The 22,525-nt window shown below is 39.0% G+C and overlaps 1 protein-coding gene and 1 long non-coding RNA gene across 2 annotated transcripts; both read right to left on the minus strand.

Annotated features, from left to right (window-relative positions):
• Positions 1 to 6,846: 6,846 nt before the first annotated feature.
• Positions 6,847 to 9,076, minus strand: LOC117506731. The gene is made up of 2 exons (XR_004559538.1): positions 8,973 to 9,076; positions 6,847 to 7,447 (listed from the first exon to the last, which is right to left on the minus strand). It is a non-coding gene; the product is annotated as an uncharacterized LOC117506731 (long non-coding RNA).
• A 657-nt stretch (positions 9,077 to 9,733) lies between these two features.
• On the minus strand, positions 9,734 to 19,970 carry si:ch211-161c3.5 (uncharacterized protein C3orf18). Its single transcript, XM_034166301.1, is given in 7 exon segments — positions 9,734 to 10,306; positions 18,849 to 18,883; positions 19,087 to 19,215; positions 19,357 to 19,382; positions 19,587 to 19,619; positions 19,621 to 19,662; positions 19,664 to 19,970. Coding segments are annotated over 7 exon segments (726 nt in total). The 5' UTR covers positions 19,847 to 19,970; the 3' UTR covers positions 9,734 to 10,028.
• Positions 19,971 to 22,525: the final 2,555 nt, after the last annotated feature.

The following is a 22,525-nucleotide window of genomic DNA, read 5'->3' on the forward strand; positions in this document are numbered from 1 at the left end:
TTGTTGTGCATTTCTGATCTGTATTTGACATTACCAGTATGCCTTGACACAAAGACCTCGTTTAAACCTTTTACCCTCACTTTCTTAATCTTTCATTCTACCTCAGCAAAAAAACCGAAAGAAAATCTCCAACATATTTCATTCTCTATTTTACTCACTTACTGTACATACAGTTGCTGCCACAGATATTTTGGATCATGTCATAGTTGCAGTTATTTTATCTGTCGGAATCTGAAGTTGATCTTGAATATGATCTTAAAGGATGACCTTTACATCGAAACAATGTGAAATTTTAGCACGTAGGGGTTGTACCCTTTTTAAAATGGGTAAAGCAGTTAGGAAATGAACTGCTTTGTTGTTTTGTATTCCACTGTTATTTTGCTGGTAATTTGTTGTTCACTGTGAATTCCAAAGAGCTGCCGCTGCCAGTGAGCAAAGGTTTCAGTGGGTAATAGTTCACCAAAAAAGAAGAAAAAAAACAAAAAACTACAAGTCCCTCAATGATGTGGGGGTTGGGGGGGGGGGGTGGAGGCTGTCACCAAATTAACCATGTGGTAGATTTTTGTAAATAAAAAATCCACTGGTGAACACAGAAACACCAAAAGGTCAGCTTCAGAAGGCCGCATACAAATGTTGGCCAGCTCAAGAACACCCACCAAATGCTTCAAGCCTTCACCTTTGTCAGTACAGCAGTCCATGGCCCAGTAGTCAAATTTTGACCTAATCAGTATCACTTAAGGGGATTAAACGACACTTACTATCCAACCACAGTGTATTGTGCTCTACACAAAATGTTTGATCGCCATCCTAGGGTGGTAGCTATAGCCAGGGAGGGGTCAATAAAAAATTAACGCAGAGGTCAAAATTTAAAAATGCTGCAATCATACTGAAAAGCATACCATATTATTTGTCTGATCGTTATGATTCAAAAAAGGCATAGTGTGGACTATCCATGACTGAATGTTAGGGGGTGAAAACATAAAAAATGGTGATAAACTTTGACCTCTGTGTAATTCTTCACTGCCTCCTATCTGGTTACAGCTACATTTCTGTGTAGGTCATGGTACACTGAGGCTGGATTGTAAGTGTTGTTTGGTACCCTTAATTGATACCAAAAACCTGCTTGGCCCATGGACTGCAGAGGGTGGTAGACAGCTCTAATAACAGTAACCTTGGCCTTGTCCAAATATTTGTGGTCTGAACTGTAGCTGTGTAGGCACTTGTGCAGACATACCAACACTGACAGGCAAAGGGTTGTAGTGCACGCAAGCCTCGGCACTGACACACAAATGCACAGACCCAGACTTTACACTCCTAGAGGGGATTTAATCCCATCAGTGTACAAACCGAAGTCAGTTCTTCACAAACTGCTTGTTAAAAACTGAAAACAGACTTGGTTTATTTTTCTTTGGGGGGAAATGCAGCCGTTAGTTTACATCATTTTTTTTTTTTGGTGGGTGGGGTGGGTGTGAGGGCAGGGGTCCTGATGATGTTTTTCAATCTCATTTTTATTACATTATGTATTTTCTGATTCTTACACTGTACTTATTTTTTTGTGTGTGACACGTGTGACTCGAAAGCAATGGCAGCAATTATATACACAGTGCTGAAATGCATGACAGTCATGGAAATTCAAAAGCAAATTTAAATGTTGCCTGTAAAACCATATTTATGAAATCCACCAAGTAAACCGTGAGCTTTTTAGTGACAAAATTAACGATTTATCATTCCTGATTTGACTGAGAAGTAAGAAACAGATTATTTGATTTGGCCTTTTAAGGCCCTGCAGTCCCAGCATGTAGATTTCACTTAACGGGTAAGTTTGCGTTACAAAAATCAAGTCTCTGAGTGTGTTACCTCATTTTTGATCATTGCGATTTTTTTTTTTTTTTTTTTTTTTTAAAGAATGAATCAATGAATGTGAATGGGGCAGATGTCACACAATTTCAGTTTCAATTTTTCCAATTTATTTTCATTTATAAAGCAGGGGTGGTGGCCAAGTGGTTAATGCGCTTGGTTTCAGTGCAGAAGGTTCCGGGTTCAAATCCCACCCCTGCCACATTTCTCCATTTAATGTGCAGTTGCGTCAGGAAGGGCATCCGGCATAAAACCTGTGCCAATTCAACATGCAGATCCACCTAGGATTTGCTGTGGGAACCCCGAGTGCAAACAAGGGAGCAGCCGAAGGGACTTAATTATTTTCATTTATAAAGCACCAAATCACAACAGAGTTGCCTCAAGCCGCTTCACACAAGTAAGGTCTAACCTTACCAACCCCCAGAGCAACAGTGGTAAGGAAGAACTCCCTCTGAGGAAGAAACCTCAAGCAGACCAGACTCAAAGAGGTGACCCTCTGCTTGGGCCATGCTACAAACACAAGTTGCAAAAGTCCACTGCACACTCAAAATGCTAATGAAATAATGCTAGCAACCTCCTTTGAAATGGACGGTGCAATAGTTGTACAACATTTGAAGGCAACGTCAATGCTTGGTTGCTTACAACATTTTAATATGACTAGGGCTGTTATTAAGCGTAAACGTTTAGTTTTAAATAATTAAACAGTAACTTTCACTCAATGATCTATTGTACAGCCCAGTTCGTTTGAAGCTCTGCTCTAACATGGCCTTTATGGGGAAAACAATTATGCGGTATTTGCTATTTGATAGGTGATTGTCAAAGCAGGAGGTTGTATCTAAATGTGAAATAATTATGGGGCGGAGTTTAACCGTTATCTCCTTATCTTTCTGCATCAGATCAGTTTTTTTTTTAGCAGTTATACACAGTAAAATCACCAGTGTAAAACTAACACTGCCAGTGTACATATGGTGGGACAATATGTACACGGGCAGTGTTAATTTAACATTGGTGATTTTACTGTGTAAAAGCTGTTTGAGTACGGTAGCTTTTCATTATTAACCATCAGCTTTCAAATGGAGCTCTCTGATCCCTTCTTTTAAAAACATGCCTTTAATCTTTTGCTCGTCTTTAACAACAGTTTTTGTGCCTTTCTGCCAACTTGAGCCATGAAGTAAACTTGATCGAAAAGTTTCTGTTTTCAAGAAAAAAATAGTCAGTTCCTTTGGCTTGTCCCCTTTTTTTTTTCCACTGTGGGGTCACCACAGCTGATCCGAAATGGATCGGAATGTTGACTTGGCACAAGTTTTACACTAGGTGCCCTTTCTGACACAACTCTACATTACATGGAGAATGGGTATGGGTGGCCTTGAACCTTCTCCCCTGGAAACAAGTACACTAAATGCTTGTTGCTAATGTTTTTTTTTTCTCTCTCTTCAAATAATCTGGCCTATTTTGACGATCTACAGCACACATGCAAATGTATTTGGAGCTTGTTCAACTCCACTAATGCAAACAGCAGAAACGACTGCATTTAGTCTCTTAATTAGTCATGGATGTGCTTCAGGCATAGCATGAATGACACCATTCAGAGCGTCATCTGTCCCTGTAAGGTGGATGCTGTGGAACTTGTCATTGATATTTAGGTGGCGGATAATTGAGAGGATTTCTGAAGAGGAAACTGATATGCATGTAAACAATTGTGGGAGCAGCAGACATCCACTACAGCTCCCTGAGTTGAAGCAGCAGAGCGCTTTGTTCCTACAACAGCTCCTCTATCGCTGTCTGCTCAGTCTAATATATCTCACTAGGCCCAGAAGTCTTCACACTAGGATGGACCTGTCACCAGCCCCATTAGGGGCTCCCTGCCCAAAAACCCAGGGAGGAAGAACACCAGTGTAACTAGAGCAACATGCCCACAGAGCGCAAACCTCCACCAACACTAGTTTCCAACTCCACAAATTTTTACCTTGGAAAAAAATTTCAAGGTCAAAGTCCTGTTAGAAGTGTCATTTCATAAGCTAAAATATAATACAAAATATAGATCAAAAGGGCTTCTCAGTGTGAAAATCAGATATCTGCTAAATCCGCAGTACGGATCAGATGCAGATCAAAGTTAGACTATTCATGGAGAGTGCCAGTTTGCACCTCATTGTCACAAATGTGTGTGATTGAGGCACTTTTGATTGAGATATAATGTAAAATGTGCATCAAATGGGCTTTTCAATATTAAATTCAAATATACACAAAATCCACCACCGGGATCAGATTCGGATCAAACTTTGTCAGCCGATAGTGAGTGCCATTCTGTACCTCACTTTCAAATATGAGAGTGATTGAGGCACATTTGATTAAGCTATAATATAAAATACATGTTAAATGGAGTTTTCAATGTTAAACTTAAATGGCCGCAAAATCTGTAATCTGGATCAGATCTAGATCAACCTTTGTCGGCGGATTAAGGATACCATCCTACGTAACGTTCTCAAATTTGAAACAAATGGTACATACCAGTTAAGATTTTTCATTTTTTACGTTAATTTGTGTTTATTTTAGTTTGTTTTGCACCTGTCCACAGTGTACGCACGTTGTGACCCCGCCTGTGTAAGGCATATTTGAATATTGCACTGTACAAAGAATGCCCACAGCTTTAGACCAGGCTTTTGTTGATCCGTGACACGGTTAGTTTCCTCTGCCTCATGACAGCAAAGGGGAAGTCCAGAATCTTTAAACCTGAGCCCCATTTTTGAACATTTTTAGGTTCAGCTTTACGCTTGGGACAAAAACAGTTTGAATCAGTCCAGAATTGGGTTGCAGTGTTAACCTCATCAAGGGCTAAATGGTTATACAATGTAAGCCTACAGGACAAGCTTAATAGCTTCTTGTCACCACTCGATAGGTGAAAATATTAGAAGTGTCTGGTAGCATGGAGAAGATCCCTACACAGCTGCATGTTTCTCTGTAAATGAGAGAAACTTTAAAATATAACGCAATGCTAAAATTCCCTTGGCCATATGAGCATTGTGTTCTATATAAGTTGCAGTTTTTTAATTAATTCATTATTAAGATCCTATTGTCTTGCACACAAAGCTATCAAAACAATATTTACTTTTTTACAGCTTCTGTAGGAGGCCGTTCATGTACGTGAGCTTTTGACAAGAGAGGAAGTTAAGCAAATCAAGGAATATTTGTAGATCACCCTCTGTGTGTTTGCTGGTATAAATGAGACAAATTCAACTCCATAAAAGTTTAGCTTTGAATTAGCAGACGTTAGCGTGTATGCTAACTGTGCAAAATGTCTTGGAAATGACTCTAGAGGTGTGATCAGGTTACAAAAACAGTGATTTCAGTTTTAGAAGTGTTTATTTCTTGCTTTCTAGCATTTACATAATATATGACGGAGGATATATTTACAGACAAATGAAACAGAGTTTTGCAGCTAGCTTACCAGCCTGTGATGTCACCATGTTAACATCCGCAAAATGTCTTGTAAATAAGTTCAGAGGTGTTACTAGGTTCCAGAAACGGCGTTTTCAGTTTTAGAAGTGTTAATTTCTCACTAGCTTTTACATAATATATGACAGACATGTATATAAACACAAAAAACAAAGCAAAAACAAAGTGACCCCAACACTGAAAAACAAAATGGAACAGATTGAAACAGTGCCACTTTTAACCTCTTAAAACAGATCACGGTTAGCCATCTTTGAACTTGTCCAAGGTCTGTGTCCCAAGAATGTTCCCTGTGAATTTGAAGACTGTGGCAGTAATAGAACTGCACTTGTGCTGGGCACAGATAGACGGACGCAAAGCCTTTGCAATATTTGATGACCTTGGGTAAAAATGAGTCACCTTTGTCTTTTTACCATTTGGCAGCGCCTCTCTACTAAGTCTGTACAAATCAGTTATTAATTAATTAATTAACACAGCAGGAGCAAGTTTTTCATTGACGGTCACCTTCTCTGGCTTTGTGGAGACTGGTGGCGCCAAAGGAAAGATGAGTTCCTACATATAATCACTTGTTTTCAGAAGTTTCATTACATTTCCTGAGGTAAACATGCACGTGTGTACCTCTATACAGATCCTCTCTGTGCTACCAGGTACTTCTAATAACATTTTAGCCTATTTGGTAGTGGTTTACTTTGAGATATGTAGCTTGCCACTTAGCCCTTCACTGTGTTAGCACCCTAATTTAATACTGGACCAGCTCACTGTTTTTGTCCAGAGTGAAAAGTTGAACCCAAAAAATAGTGAAAAACAGAGCTAAGGTTGAAAAATCCCAGAGTTGCCTCTTTTAGGATCAGCATGCTAGTGGGTGTGCAAATAAGGCCAAGTACATTTTGTATTGAATCTTTGTGGGTGCTGGGTATGAAAATGACAACTGGATTTGTTGGAAAACTAGCAGTGACACTTACACTGAACTGTATGCAGCGTGCACCAACAGTAAGAGGCGGTCCAGTGACCTTAATGTAAAAATGGATCTTTTCAAACCACCAAGGAGACAAATGAGCATCATAAAATGCAGCCCTCGCTGGTGTAAAAGCCTTTTCCTTCGGTGGAGCAGAGCACAGGCGCCTGACCCCATGACTCTCCTGTTTTCTTATATCTTTTAGGCACATTTTTGACCTCTACCATTATGAGATTGATCACATTTGAATTTTAATTACAGCTTTAGTTGTGTTCTCATTTCCCAGAAAAAGGGATAAAAAAAAAAGAATTAAAATAAAAGACTAAAAAATTAAGAATACAAGATTCAAATGTGTTTTCAGTTCAAAATCTATTGTCAGATGTAAATGTACCATCAAAATAATAACCCTCTAAATCTGGAAAAAAAAAGTTGTTAGAAGCTGTTTTTTCTTTAAAATGTTATCCGGTAGATTTCTGCTGATCTAAAATATTAATGATTGAGCCTTTAATAATAGATGATTCCAGTGTGTTTTTTACAGATATATTTTTGACATTTCGATGCTAAGGATCTTTTTGGTGAAACAGTGAGACAGATTGAAGTCATGATTTAAATCATGTTTCATAAATGCTTCAGTATCACAAAGGACTATATTGGCTTTTTGAATGTTTGACCTTGATTTGTGCAACAAAGGTAAATGCTATGTTAACTAACTAGCAATGACACCTTTATTTCATTCATATAATTATTACAGAACTCGTGCTGGACAATTGTTTGTGTGTGTGTGTGGTGATTTTTGATTACAATACAGCTGAAAGTCTTTTATTCACTCCTCATCACAGAACCTGAACACTTCTTGGTTAGCATATACCACAGTTTTAAATAGCACAAGATGCTAATTGGGGGGAGCTCCATATTCACAAATTACTGAGCCAAGACGGTATCAAGAAGTTGATTTTGATGAATTGATCAAATTGGACACGAGGAAAAAATGTAATGAACTAATCTTTGAAGTTAGAAAATGGTTGGTAGTACCATTAAAAACTATGTGAATGGTATATATTGGGGTTAAACATTAAAATGACCAGTGCAGCCCTCGTGTGAACTATTACTGTCCAATACACAATTTGCAGTTTCAATAAACATTTAATACAGATGTTTGTATGTTTATTTTTTATTGCCATGAACCTTTAAAGCGTAGGTGACACCAAAAAAATGTGCACAAATAATCACTAAAAATGATGAAATGTTGATATTTTAAAAAATCCTGAACAGTAAACGTTGATAAGTGGGCAGGTGAAGGATAAACAACAGCTGTCTGAAGCCTGCGCTCTATTTCAGCCCCGTTCAGCCCTTAGCCGCGGCCATATTGTTGCTACGTCATCACTGGAACAGCACCTGCTGATTCAAGCACAAATCAATTGTAAACACAGCGGAGCTTGTGCTGTTTTCGGCTGATTTTTGTTGTTTTTTTATAGTGTAGAGCTTTTTTTTTTTTAAGTCCAGTCTGAAGGTGTTTCTGAAGCGGCTGTGGGGGGACATAGCATTTATGGTTTAGGACCTTATTTAGATCACAATAAACTTTGGAGGAAAATCTTCAGTCTGACAACAGTGACAATACTGGCAGAGTTCAGAACACAGAATGGTACTTATTAAAAAATAAATAACGCAGGAGATTTCGGCATGGGTGGAGGTGATGAACTGTTTTTTGTTTGTTTGGTCTTTTGCCAGCTCTTTGGTTGTAATCAACTGATTTAAAAAACAACAACAAAAAACAAAACAAAAAAGCTTTTACAATCTGTTATAATAGAAAGTGATGGTGTGAATTTTTTAATTTTTATTTTTTATTTTGTCCCCTTTAGAAACAATTTCAGATCTGAAAAATGACACGAGGGGTTCAGCTATTTTTAAAATAAATATTGTTTTCCTTCTTGAATACGTTATTATTAAATATTAAAACCATTCACACAAGAAGTAAATATATAGTCTTACCTGTGCTTTTCAGTAAGATTATCTTTAAACTTATCCACCTTCACAAAACCATATCTGAAAAATAATTTAATTCCTTCTGTTCTGATTGAAGAAAACTCATTTGTGACACTGGACTTTGGTGCCAAGTTCCAGCTCCAGCTGTAATCAGTTATTGTGGCTGATCGATCCAGTCTGTGTTGTTAATGAGGCACTTTGCGCAAAGCCGCTCTGTTAATGAGCCGCTTTGCGCTGCAGGAAAAAGACTCCAGCACCTCGTCTGCTCATAACATCTCAATCTGCAAGCAACGACATTATCCCATCATCCAGAAAACAGTAAAATAATCTGAAGATCCTCAGTGTGGAGTGGAGCAGCCAGGGACTCCATGCAAGTGCACGCTCATCAATGCAAGTGTTCCACTAATATTCTGCCAGCGAGAAGTAACCGTTCTGACACTGAAAACATGGTGCAGCTCCGACCCGAACCACAAGGCTGTCAGTAGCCTGTAAAAATCCATAAATTAATGGGACAATTAAGATAATGGTTCCGGAGCTGACACTACTTCCCCTTCCTTCTTTGTCCAATGTCGGCACGCCGGGAAGTTCCTGGTTTTTAGTGGCGTGCAGTTCAAAATCTGAATATTTCTCTCCAAGAACTGGGCACCAGGAAAGGATAAATTTCAAACTGTTGTTGAATTTTAGTCTTAAATATTCATTCAAACATGGCATTACGTGTCACCTACACTTTAATCCAGTAATGTCATGTACATCAGCATTGTTGACTAAATTGCTGCCAGAAGAGCTTAATTCATTTCTAGAAAAGATTTTTTTTTTTCTTTTTTGTTTTTCTTTGTTGCTGTTGTTTGTGTTTTGCTTTTTTTGTTTTGTTTTTTAATATGTTTTATTATTCAGTTGCATTGACTTTACTTTTTGCCCTCTGGACTACCTCAGAAACAAACAAGCCTGGCTCATCTCTGGGGATGTTTTTTGGTTAGTTGTAGCCAACAGGCTCCATCAGACCTTCAGGGGTCCCGCTTCACATTAAAAAAAACCTTGAAACAACTGTCAAACTAATAATGTTGTAGTCCAGTCATCTCATCTCACTACAATCATGTCGCCATAGTGAATGGAATGGCGCCTAATGTACTGTAATGACAGCTGAGCGTGAATATTTGCGCTCTTTAAGAAGACAGCTATGTTCTGTGATCTAACTGGTAGTGATTATAGTTACATGCAGTACTTGATCCAGTTTTTAACTATTGAAAAGTTGTAACTTGAGAAAAATCATCTTTTATGCCTTACCTTTTTTTTTTAATACCATTTTATTGTTAATGTTAGAGGGCGTGTCCTCATCGGTAACATTAACACAACTCACCAACCTGTGAGATTTTACAATTCTTTACTATGTGATTTGTTATTCTGCTTCTTTGTCACTTATCAATAAAATATCACACTTATAAACTCTGTGGTGTCATGGATTTGTACAACAAAATGCTGCGCAGTGCATCACCTTTGGTTTAAATAGTTTTAATGTACACAGACACAAGACATCTGTATAATAAAGAAGAAACAAAAGGGACGGTTCACATGAGAATGGTGGTGCTGACGCATCCAGTGTTCACGCTTAATATAACACAACTGCACATGGCCACTTTTATAAAAACATAAAAGAACCATCACTGGGAATGGACCTGACATTTTAACGGCAATGACACGGTGTGATTTTTATTTATTTATTTTTTTAAGAAAAGTGCATCACGTTGGGTTTGAGTGTCAAATGATAACAGTGCAGGATCATACATTATGCTTCCCAATATGTGCTTTTATCAAACATGCACCATATACGTTGCCGTTTCATAGCGTAAATATTCCCCCTCAGATCCAGTTGTTCCCAAGCGCCTCGCTCCAGTTTTCTCTGGTTTTCTTCCTGAGCAACACATCTAGTCAGGGCCGGCAGACCCTGCAAACGGAACTCACGTAACAGCTGGAAGAAGACTGTTAGGCATTGAGAGCTTTGGCTACATCTGTGAAGACCAGACGGCTGGGCCTCTGTGTCGTTCCCTGGGAGGTTGTGAGTGTCTGCAGACGAGACGTGAAAAGGGACAGAGAGGAGCAAGGACAAGCACAGTAAAGCACTGTTGTACATAAAAAATTCTGAGGCCCTTTCTAAAAATGTAAACTGTTGCTACTTTTCAGGTTTTAAAAATAATTTTTTTATTGTGTCATTGTCAGCGTGGGTGTCCCAACATGGGTCGAGCACATCGGTGGTTACTTTGGAGAGGTGGGGATGGACCACATGTCCTCCTGAGGGGTTGCCATCCAGAACCCTAGGCTGATCTGTGGTGCAGATGTGACAATGCATGGCACCAGTGCATGCTTCCTGACCCGACATGGCTTTTATGAATGTTAAGCCACCTTGACACTTGCACAGATTTGATCTGCCGCACAATTCATAGTGCCAGTGAACTCACAGATCGCCGATCTCAAGTCTGTCATCAGAGTGAGCTTGATAATTCTCTCAAGATGTATCAGATTTTAGTGCTTTCTGTTGCAATTCTTATTGTTCAAGCAGTTGCTGGTGCCCTGCGTGCAGTGGCTTTGTGTCCCCAGAGCTTTGGAACCACTACCTTTTAATGTCAGCATCATCAGGTGGATCATTCCCACAAACCACTTGAATTAAGTGATTAATAGTTAGGAATTTACTTCAGTAATATGACTACTTAAAGCACAATAATGTGTTAGAATGACAGGCCACGTATAAAAAACACTGAGGATATAAATTATTATTTTGTGTAAGAGTTCATATAATTTGTATTAAACTGCAAATCAAAGCCTAACATACACAGTAAAGCCCAATGCACACTGGTATTCAGTAATCTGGTTGCAGTTACCAATAAAGCATCTTAAATTGGAGATGATCAATTAATCAATCAATCAACTTTTTTCTTATATAGCGCCAAATCACAACAAACAGTTGCCCCAAGGCGCTCCATATTGTAAGGCAAGGCCATACAATAATTATGAAAAACCCCAACGGTCAAAACGACCCCCTATGAGCAAGCACTTGGCCACAGTGGGAAGGAAAAACTCCCTTTTAACAGGAAGAAACCTCCAGCAGAACCAGGCTCAGGGAGGGGCAGTCTTCTGCTGAGACTGGTTGGGGCTGAGGGAAAGAACCAGGAAAAAGACATGCCGAGAAGGGGGGCAGAGATCGATCACTAATGATTAAATGCAGAGTGATGCATACGGAGCAAAAAGAGAAAGAAACAGTGCATCATGGGAACCCCCCCACAGTCTACGTCTAAAGCAACATAACCAAGGGATGGTCCAGGGTCACCCGATCCAGCCCTAACTATAAGCCTTAGCGAAAAGGAAAGTTTTAAGCCTAATCTTAAAAGTAGAGAGGGTATCTGTCTCCCTGATCTGAATTGGGAGCTGGTTCCACAGGAGAGGAGCCTGAAAGCTGAAGGCTCTGCCTCCCATTCTACTCTTACAAACCCTAGGAACTACAAGTAAGCCCGCAGTCTGAGAGCGAAGCGCTCTAATGGGGTAATATGGTACTACGAGGTCCCTAAGATAAGATGGGACCTGATTATTCAAACCTTATAAGTAAGAAGAAGAATTTTAAATTCTATTCTAGAATTAACAGGAAGCCAATGAAGAGAGGCCAACACGGGTGAGATATGCTCTCTCCTGCTAGTCCCCGTCAGTACTCTAGCTGCAGCATTCTGAACCAACTGAAGGCTTTTTAGGGAACTTTTAGGACAACCTGATAATAATGAATTACAATAGTCCAGCCTAGAGGAAATAAATGCATGAATTAGTTTTTCAGCATCACTCTGAGACAAGACCTTTCTGATTTTAGAGATATTGCGTAAATGCAAAAAGGCAGTCCTACATATTTGTTTAATATGCGCTTTGAATGACATATCCTGATCAAAAATGACTCCAAGATTTCTCACAGTATTACTAGAGATCAGGGAAATGCCATCCAGAGTAACGATCTGGTTAGACACCATGCTTCTAAGGGTTGTGGGGCCAAGTACAATAACTTCAGTTTTATCTGAGTTTAAAAGCAGGAAATTAGAGGTCATCCATGTCTTTATGTCTGTAAGACAATCCTGCAGTTTAGCTAATTGGTGTGTATCCTCTGGCTTCATGGATAGATAAAGCTGGGTATCATCTGCGTAACAACGAAAATTTAAGCAATACCGTCTAATAATACTGCCTAAGGGAAGCATGTATAAAGTGAATAAAATTGGTCCTAGCACAGAACCTTGTGGAACTCCATAATTAACTTTAGTCTGTGAAGAAGATTCCCCATTTACATGAACAAACTGTAATCTATTAGACAAATATGATTCAAACCACTGCAGCGCAGTGCCTTTAATACCTATGACATGCTCTAATCTCTGTAATAAAATTTTATGGTCAACAGTATCAAAAGCAGCACTGAGGTCCAACAGAACAAGCACAGAGATAAGTCCACTGTCCGAAGCCATAAGAAGATCATTTGTAACCTTCACTAATGCTGTTTCTGTACTATGATGAATTCTAAAACCTGACTGAAACTCTTCAAATAGACCATTCCTCTGCAGGTGATCAGTTAGCTGTTTTACAACTACCCTCTCAAGAATCTTTGAGAGAAAAGGAAGGTTGGAGATTGGCCTATAATTAGCTAAGATAGCTGGGTCAAGTGATGGCTTTTTAAGTAATGGTTTAATTACTGCCACCTTAAAGGCCTGTGGTACATAACCAACTAACAAAGATAGATTGATCATATTTAAGATTGAAGCATTAAATAATGGTAGGACTTCCTTGAGCAGCCTGGCAGGAATGGGGTCTAATAAACATGTTGATGGTTTGGATGAAGTAACTAATGAAAATAACTCAGACAGAACAATCGGAGAGAAAGAGTCTAACCAAATACCGGCATCACTGAAAGCAGCCAAAGATAACGATACATCTTTGGGATGGTTATGAGTAATTTTTTCTCTAATAGTCAAAATTTTGTTAGCAAAGAAAGTCATGAAGTCATTACTAGTTAAAGTTAATGGAATACTCAGCTCAATAGAGCTCTGACTCTTTGTCAGCCTGGCTACAGTGCTGAAAAGAAACCTGGGGTTGTTCTTATTTTCTTCAATTAGTGATGAGTAGAAAGATGTCCTAGCTTTACGGAGGGCTTTTTTATAGAGCAACAAACTCTTTTTCCAGGCTAAGTGAAGATCTTCTAAATTAGTGAGACGCCATTTCCTCTCCAACTTACGGGTTATCTGCTTTAAGCTACGAGTTTGTGAGTTATACCACGGAGTCAGACACTTCTGATTTAAAGCTCTCTTTTTCAGAGGAGCTACAGCATCCAAAGTTGTCTTCAATGAGGATGTAAAACTATTGACGAGATACTCTAACTCCCTTACAGAGTTTAGGTAGCTACTCTGCTCTGTGTTGGTATATGACATTAGAGAACATAAAGAAGGAATCATATCCTTAAACCTAGTTACAGCGCTTTCTGAAAGACTTCTAGTGTAATGAAACTTATTCCCCACTGCAGGGTAGTCCATCAGAGTAAATGTAAATGTTATTAAAAAATGATCAGACAGAAGGGAGTTTTCAGGGAATACTGTTAAGTCTTCTATTTCCATACCATAAGTCAGAACAAGATCTAAGATATGATTAAAGTGGTGGGTGGACTCATTTACTTTTTGAGCAAAGCCGATAGAGTCTAATAATAGATTAAATGCAGTGTTGAGGCTGTCATTCTCAGCATCTGTGTGGATGTTAAAATCGCCCACTATAATGATCCTTCAGAATTAAAGCAGAACTAAAGTATCTTTGTCTTGCGGTGCGCTTGGGAATCAGAGATATGCGACACCTCATAAATGTTACAAATTGTTGGGCGCTGAACCACTATAAATGACCACATTACTGAAATAAGACATTCTACTTGTGATTGTCACCATGTGACTGAGGTGCGACAGCAGACTGCATGTACATGTTATTTTTTGTTTTTAATAACAGATGGGCAGTTGCACACATTTTATGTGTATGAATTATTTATACATATGGCCCGTTGAATATTTAACGTTTACCTTGTAAATGAAGAAGCACAGAGGAAAGGATGCGGAAAGATCAAGTGGATGTACTGGTAGGTTGAAAGATAAAGACATTGTGGGCATGTTTTAAGAACGGGAAGGCCAACAGTCTGTGGATATTGCAAACAGTCACTTCAGCTGCTGGTTTCAGAGATTAGGATAGAAACTCCTCAACCAGTTACTGAGATGAGCCTTTGGAACAAAAACCTGCAGACTGTTGGCTCTTCATTGCACATAATCAGTTTCAGATTTTAAAAAAATGTAATAGATTTGTGGCATCACATCATTTTGACTTTCTAAAACAAGTAATGCATTAACAACCCCAAATCAGAAAAGGTTGGGACGACATGGAAAGGAATGAAAAAAAAAAACACAGGGATTCCTACATTTACTTTGACAATGAAATTGCAGTCAGTATGAACCCAAGATATTTCAATGCAGTTTTTTTTTTTTTTATTACTATTATCATTATTATTATTTGGTCAACTTCATTTGTTAATATACATCCATTCCTGCATTTAAGGCCTGCAACATATTAAAAAAATTAAAAAGTTGGATGCTAAAGCATTTACTGCTTTGTAATATTGTCATTCCTTCTCACAACACTTAGGACTTTTTGGCAGTGAGAATACCATGCGATGAAGTATGTCAAGTGTTATTTTGTACTGGACCTCTTCCAAACACATCTTAGTACGATGTTGTCATCATTACATTTTTAATTTCAAAGTTCTCCACTTGTTCTCTATTGGAGACAGATCAGGACTGCGGGCAGGCCAGTCCAGGATCTGTATCCTCTTCTTCCAAGGCCATGTCTTTGTAATGTGTGCAGAATATGGTTTTGTATTGTCGTGCTGGAAAAATGCATAGACCTCCCTGAAAAAGATGTCCTGTTGAAGGCAGCATATATTGCTCTAAAATGTCAATGTACTTTTCTACATTAATGCTGCCTTTGCAGAAGTGAAAATTATCTTTAACAAGGGCACTGACACAATCCCATACCGTGACAAACCATGGCTAGGTGTGGTCTGTTTTGTCTTTGGTCTGGAACACATGGTGCCCATTACCTCTAAAAAAATCTGGCATATGATTTATCTGACCACATCACACGTTTCCACTGTGCAATGGACCAACCCTGATGCCTTTGATCCTAGAGACATCAGTACTGCTTCTGGACAAGTTTTATGTAAGGTGTCTTTGCACAGTAAAGTTTTCAGTGGCATTTGTGAATGTAACTCCATATTGTAGTGATTGGCAAAGGTTTCCAAAAGCAATCCCTTGTCCATGAGGTTATATCAGGTATTGATGAATTACTGTTCTTGATGCAGTGCTGTGTGAGAAATCTTAGGCTTGTGCCTTGCCCTTTGCGCACTGAAATTCCTCTAGATTCCTTGAATCATTTAATGATATTATGCACTGTACAGAGAGAAATATGCAAATCCCTTTCAATCTTTCTTCAAGGAACATTGTTTTAAACATTGCAATAATTTTCTCCTGTATGTGTTGGCAAACTGGAGATCCTCTGCTAATTTGCTGCTTAAAGACAGCCTTTTCTGAATTTGCATTTGTACCAAATCATGATTACAATCACCTTTTGACATCAGCTGTTTGAAATAATATCACTATTAATTTTTTTTAAACCTCATTACTATCCCCTAAATTGCCTTGTGCTAGCTTTTTTGGAATGTGTTGTGGGCCTAGGCCTATTAACAAATTTGACCACACAAAACATGAAATATTTTAAAGTTTTTACTATGTGCAATGAAATAGAAGTCAAAATTAATGTAAGAATGACTGCTTCTTTTCTCTATATCATCCCAGCTTTTTCTGATTGGGGTTGTGGTGTAGTATTTTGGGTTGTGATACCAAATGAAGATAAATTTAGCTGATTTTCAGGAGCAGACCACACCTCAATCATTTTTGGATGGAGGAAAAACAAATTCTTCACATCATTATTAAATATGATTTGTTCTTTCCTTACAATCATTTCAATTTCAATTTATTTTCATTTATATAGCGCCAAATCACAACAGAGTTGCCTCAAAGCACTTCACACAGGTAAGGTCTAACCTTACCAAACCCCAGAGCAACAGTGGTAAGGAAAAACTCCCTCTGAGGAAGAAACCTCAAGCAGACCAGACTCAAAGGGGTGACCCTCTGCTTGGGCCATGCTACAAATATAAATTACAGAACAATTCACAAAACAAATATACAAGAAATGCTATTGGCGCACAGGACAGGAGGATCACCAACACAAATACAACTCCCATCTCTGGATGGAGCTGCACCTTAAACAGAGAGAAAAAACAGAATCAGGCATCAGAAAGACAAAAAATACTGTATAATTTGCCAGCGTTAAACAACAAGAAAAACAGAAGCGATACTAAGGTGATCACTGGCCACTAGCCCTAAACTTCACTAAAAGACCCAGAATTTAGGTAAAGTTGAGGCCGCGGCCCGCTCCAATTACTAATAAATTAATTAAAAGAGTAAAAAGCGTAAAACAAGACTGTATTATGGCTTAGTTCGACACAATGTAACATCAGGCCCGTTGCTACTCTTAATCTCCATTGCTTGTTAACAAGCTGCTTTTAGCCTCAGAGTATTTGCAGCCCAATCTCACGTTTTTTGTTTTTTTTTTGTTTGGTTTTTTTTTGCGCTCCTGTCACAAAATGATTCAAATCTTCATGATTTTTTTTTAACTCACTATTATTAACCCTACCCCCAACCCTAACCATAACCTAACCCTACTCCTTCCCCTAACCCTAACCATAACCCCCCCCCCCCCCCCTTCACTTTTAATTTCATTCAGCTGTCATGGAATGTATTAGAATAAATTCATGCTCCCATTACGAATATTTTGCACTTTTCGTGGACCAATAGATGTCACGAACCAGTAGATAAATGTATATTTCATGTTGCTGAATCATGTTGCTGGGTTGAGTATTTCTGTTTCGTCTTTCTATTTTTGACTGTAAATAGACTGTATTTCTATAGTGCCTTTCTATTTGATGCTTTACAATAATACCTCACGTTCACACATACACACTGATATTAGGATGCATGCAAGACTGCCCACTGCACATCTGGTGCAACTTGGGGATCAAAGACGTTCCTGAAGAGCACCTGATTGATTTTCCCATCTGATCGGGGAATTGAACCTATGACCCTCTCTGGTCACAAACCAGCTTCTTGAACCTTTCACCCACCACATACTCGATCACATGCATCGAAGTTGATAGGTAAATCAGGTTCAAGGTATGCTTTTGGAATGGTCTTCTCAAAGTCCTGGCCTTAATCCTATTGAAAATATCAAGACTGTGCTTGAAAGTTAGATCTGTGCTGAAAATCCAACAAATTATTTGAACATTACCAATTCTGCCAAGAAAAGTGGTCAGATACCCAACCCCAATTCTGCCTGAATTCTGCTAAGGAACATTCAACCAAATATTAGGTGTGCTGTATGTATATTTCCGACCCTGTGAAGTAAATTAAAACTTGTGCACCAATTTTCTGGGTGGTTTTTCGTTCTTCTTTTTTATTACAGATATATGTTGTACATTCATTCTGACCCAGGAAAGGAACACTTCAGTGAAATGATGGAAAGCCCAATATGGTCATGGCAATCATGACCAAGATGACTATTTAAGCTCCTGACAATACCTACAAATGTGCATACCGGCCCTGTATAGCTGTGCGCTCTCAATTTCAGTGTTCTTCCCTCCTTTTCTTTGAGCCATCTCTATTTTCATTTCTACCTTTAAAAAATATCTCTCATCTCAGCCCAGGTGCTAATTAGATCCTTGCTTTCCCCAAACCAGAGCAGGTTGTCCTGTGACGAATGCTTCGGACTTCCAACCAAAAGACGAGGGTTCAATTTCAGGTATTGACTGGCCTCTGTTTGCTTCCTTGGACAAGATAGTTTATCCACATGGTAACAGTCCACCTAACTGGAAATGGGCTCTGGCCTTGGTTGGGTTGTAACCTGTGATGATGTGGAGCTAGTGTCCCATCCAAGGGGAGTCATGGACTCTGATCTGCATCAAATTACAGAAACAGGTTGGAACTTGCCAGTTTGACGGGCAGGTTTCTTGGTTCGATTCCAAACCAGACAGGGAAAAACACTAATCTTGCTCCTAGTATGCAGTTGAGTGCCTTGCATGGAAGCACCCTGACATTGCGTCATCTGTGTTTGTGTTGGTGAATGGCTTAATGTGAGGCATCGCTGTAAAGTACTTTAAGCGCGTGCATCATGGGATGGAAAAGCGCTATAGATATACTGTATGTAGTCAGTTTATAATCACTGGGCTGATGGGCCATACGGACGGAAAGGCTTTGCTCTCTTTCCATACGCCGCAACTTTCCACTTTGCCGAACATCCATTCTCTCATGCTATTGTTCAAGAAATAACATTTACATCTCATTGAGGGTGTGGTCCGTGCTGATGAAAGGAGAAGCCCACAAGAACATTGAGTTGTGTGAAAGAAAAGGTTAAGAGAAATGGTTCAAAATACACACAGGTAATACATTACCATGCTTTGCTTTGACCAATATGCCATAATCAAAACTTGAGAGCAATAAAAAAAAAAAAATTGGGAAGTTATGATGGAGAAAAAAATCTTTCAGTTTTAAAGCCAAAAATAAAACTACATAAAAATGTAATGCACAGGCGTATACAGCAAAAGTGATTTTATCCAAATGTAAAACAGGCACAGATGCATATTGTATTTTCCATTTTTCACAAGCATTATGTGATACACTGTGGCCTACCTTGGCATTGGACCTGTGAGGCTGCCGTCCCGGCCGTGGTCAAGCAATTCCTGTTCCAGCAGGTCATCTTGTTCTTCTGCTGGGTCAAAGTTATACATGGGCATAAGTTGGTGCCGCAGTTTCTCCAACCTGTGTAAGGATTTAAAGTTGAAAAAGACAACAGTAAGGTATAAGGGTAAAGCAAAATTTTGGAATTAGTTGTCAATCAGATCTGCTCCTAATCCCCTTCCACCCGATGAAAGCCCCAAACCAAAAATTAAACCCTCTCACCTCTTCCTTTTCCGAATGTACAGCATCTACGAAGAAGAACCATATAATTAAAAACGTAAGTAACACCTCTAGACTATTTTTATACACCAGTTTGATTAAAGCTGGCACAGGATATGAAGATTAAACCTAGCATGGGCATCAGAATAAAAGAAATACAGCTCTTTCATCTTCAGCAGGAGCTGTTTTAATTACAAAGGGTTGGTACAAAATTTAAATAATTGATTTCTTACAATTGCCACGGCTAAGCCGATGATGGTGATGATTGCCAAAGGGTACCAGTACCATGCCCATTCCTGAGCCCTCTATCACCCGCCTCTGGAATCATGGTGGTGTTGAAGCTGGTCTTGTTTGTTGTTATAGTAACGGTCATTAATGTTGTTCTGGAGGTGATATTGTCCCTGGTGCTTGTGCCATTGAGAGGACGGGCATCGTGCCTGTTGTGGCAGCCGTGGACAGAAAACTGGAGGTGCCTTAGCTTGGTCAAAGCCATGCTTGATGCAGAGTTCCAAGGGGTGTTTTTGAATTTGTGTGCAGGCCGGTGCTCAGCCACTAGTGTGGCTCATTGTCAACGCAGGTCTGGTGTGGTTTGGCCATGTGATCTTGACAAAAGAAGATTGAAAAACAGCACCCGATTAACAAGAAGGAACTTGGATGCCAAAAAATATGACCAAAGCAGAACTGTAATTTGTGCTACAATTATGGGAATATTAGTGTAATTACATGGTTATAAGGACTTTAAGTGCCTGCCCGCCCACACACACACACACACACACACACACACACACACACACACACACACACACACACACACACACAGTCTTTTCTTTTTTACACCAAAAGACTAAATGAGGAGAAATGTCATAAATGTTTGCATTGTTTATTTTAATGTTTTCTGTTGTTGTTGTTGTTGCCAAATAAGAAGAGCATTCAGAAATACTTATTGTGCAATTTGCTGACTTTTGATAATATTCAGGTAGACAGTTATTTATACATAACACTTCAAGAAAGTGCTATAAATATGTAAGTCTGTGTTTTAATAATGAAATCTAAGTAATAAAATTGCCCAAAATTGTATGGTTTTAATAATAATATGATAATAATAATAACAGCTGTCGTTGGTGTTATGGTTCCAGTGGGTGGTGTCCAGGCAGTTAAGTGCACTTGTTTTCCAGAGCAGGAGGTTCCCCGTTCAGAGTCCATTCTCCACAGAATGTGGAGTTACGTCAGGAAGTGAGTAAAACCTCTGTCAAATCAACATTCAGATCTGCTGTGCCGAGCCCGAATTAAACAAGTGAGAAGCTGAAGGGACTTATATGTTATTGTTGTGGTTTCCATCACTATCATTTTCACCTGACTTACATTTACTCAAAATGTTAAGCTATAAACAGCTCCAGAATGATACCAGCATTCTTTGGTATTTCATAAATACCATCGAGTTGATTTCCTACAATTTATGTAGTTTATACGTTTTTGTGTTGTTTGTTTGTTCTTAATAATATTTGAACAAATATCAATATTGCTCTTTTCACTCAATAGTGAAGTATGCTTCATTATTAATAATAATAATAAAATGTAAGAAAAGACGCTTTTTACACTTTTAATTCATTTATTAGTAATTGGAGCGGGCTGAGGCCTCAACTTTACCTAAATTCTGGGTCTTTTAGTGAAGTTTAGGGCTAGTGGCCGGCGATCATCTTAGTATTTCTCTGTATTTCTTGTTGTTTAATGCTCGCAAAATACACAGTATTTGTTGTCTTTCTGATGCCTGATTCTGTTTTTTCTCTCTGTTTAAGGTGCAGCTCCATCCAGAGATGGGAGTTGTATTCGTGTTGGCAATCCTCCTGTCCTGTGCGCCAATAGCATTTCTTTTATATTCGTTTTGTGAATTGTTCTGTAATTTATGTTTGTAGCATGGCCCAAGCAGAGGGTCACCCCTTTGAGTCTGGTCTGCTTGAGGTTTCTTCCTCAGAGGGAATTTTTCCTTACCACTGCTGCTCAGGGGGTTGGTAAGGTTAGACTTTACCTGTGTGAAGCACTTTGAGGCAACTCTTTTGTGATTTGGTGCTATATAAATGAAAATAAATTGAATTGAAAAGAAAATTCAAGATTCTGATCTGGGGAGGAAAAAAAAAAAATCTATCCTTCTTGCAATTATGAAACCCTTGTGAACCCTTGTGAAAAATCCTTTTCATGGTTTCCAAATAAAAACAGCCTTCTGACAGTTGCATTGTACTGAGTTTGTATCATAATCTGATGGCACAAACTCAGTACATTCATCAACACATCAACAATAATTGCATGTTGATTTTGTCCATCACTATAAACAAGAATGAAACATGGTGAAATTAATTCTTCATATGTACTCTGAGGATTTACTTAAATCGGCAAAAAAAAAAAATCTGGCATGTTGATTTAATTCAAATCAAAGCTGGTTCTACCAGTGGGGTTGTGCTGACTGTTTGGTGCAGGATGTGGTTAACAAGCACAGACATAAAGCAGCACAACCTCAATAAAATACACAGGAATACTCAAACTGCATTCTGAGGAAATGTGTTGGTAATGTTAACGCGTCAAATCGTCTCCCACACACACACACACACACACACACACACACACACACACACACAGAAGTTCAATAAATACGAACTGCACCGTAGACGTCCCACCTGTACGTTCATGCACATCCCATGAGATCTGAGGAGTTTTAGAACTTCAGCATTGTGTAAATTGGATTGCACTTCTTTTTTAAGCTGGTAAGACCACAGTGTTGCACTGTTACACAGGAAGGTGGTGAAATGAGACACGTGATTCATTCCACTCTCCTGTCTGCTTGCGTTTTTAATGAGGAACATGTGCAGCTGAGGAAAGCAACCAATGAAAAACAAAGGCTGCTTTCAGTGGCTCCTGTGTTCCACTTAATGTTCAGTCGCTGCACAAAGGCAGAGCATGCAGTATTTTACGCCGTCGTCACTGTCATCGTTGTACGCTGTATTATTTTATTTTTAAGGCAAGCTCGGCTTTAGCTCAGCTCCTAATCCTGCCCTTGTGCTGCTTCACGTTGCAGATGTATACATACCTCAAACGTATAGCATGCAGAGTTCAAAGGTGAGCTGCAGCAGGCCGGGGTCAGCTAGAGAAGGCAAGATTTCATTGGAAGAGGTAACATTCC

The sequence above is a fragment of the Thalassophryne amazonica genome, chromosome 3 (assembly GCF_902500255.1).
Source record: "Thalassophryne amazonica chromosome 3, fThaAma1.1, whole genome shotgun sequence".
Lineage (NCBI taxonomy): Eukaryota > Metazoa > Chordata > Actinopteri > Batrachoidiformes > Batrachoididae > Thalassophryne > Thalassophryne amazonica.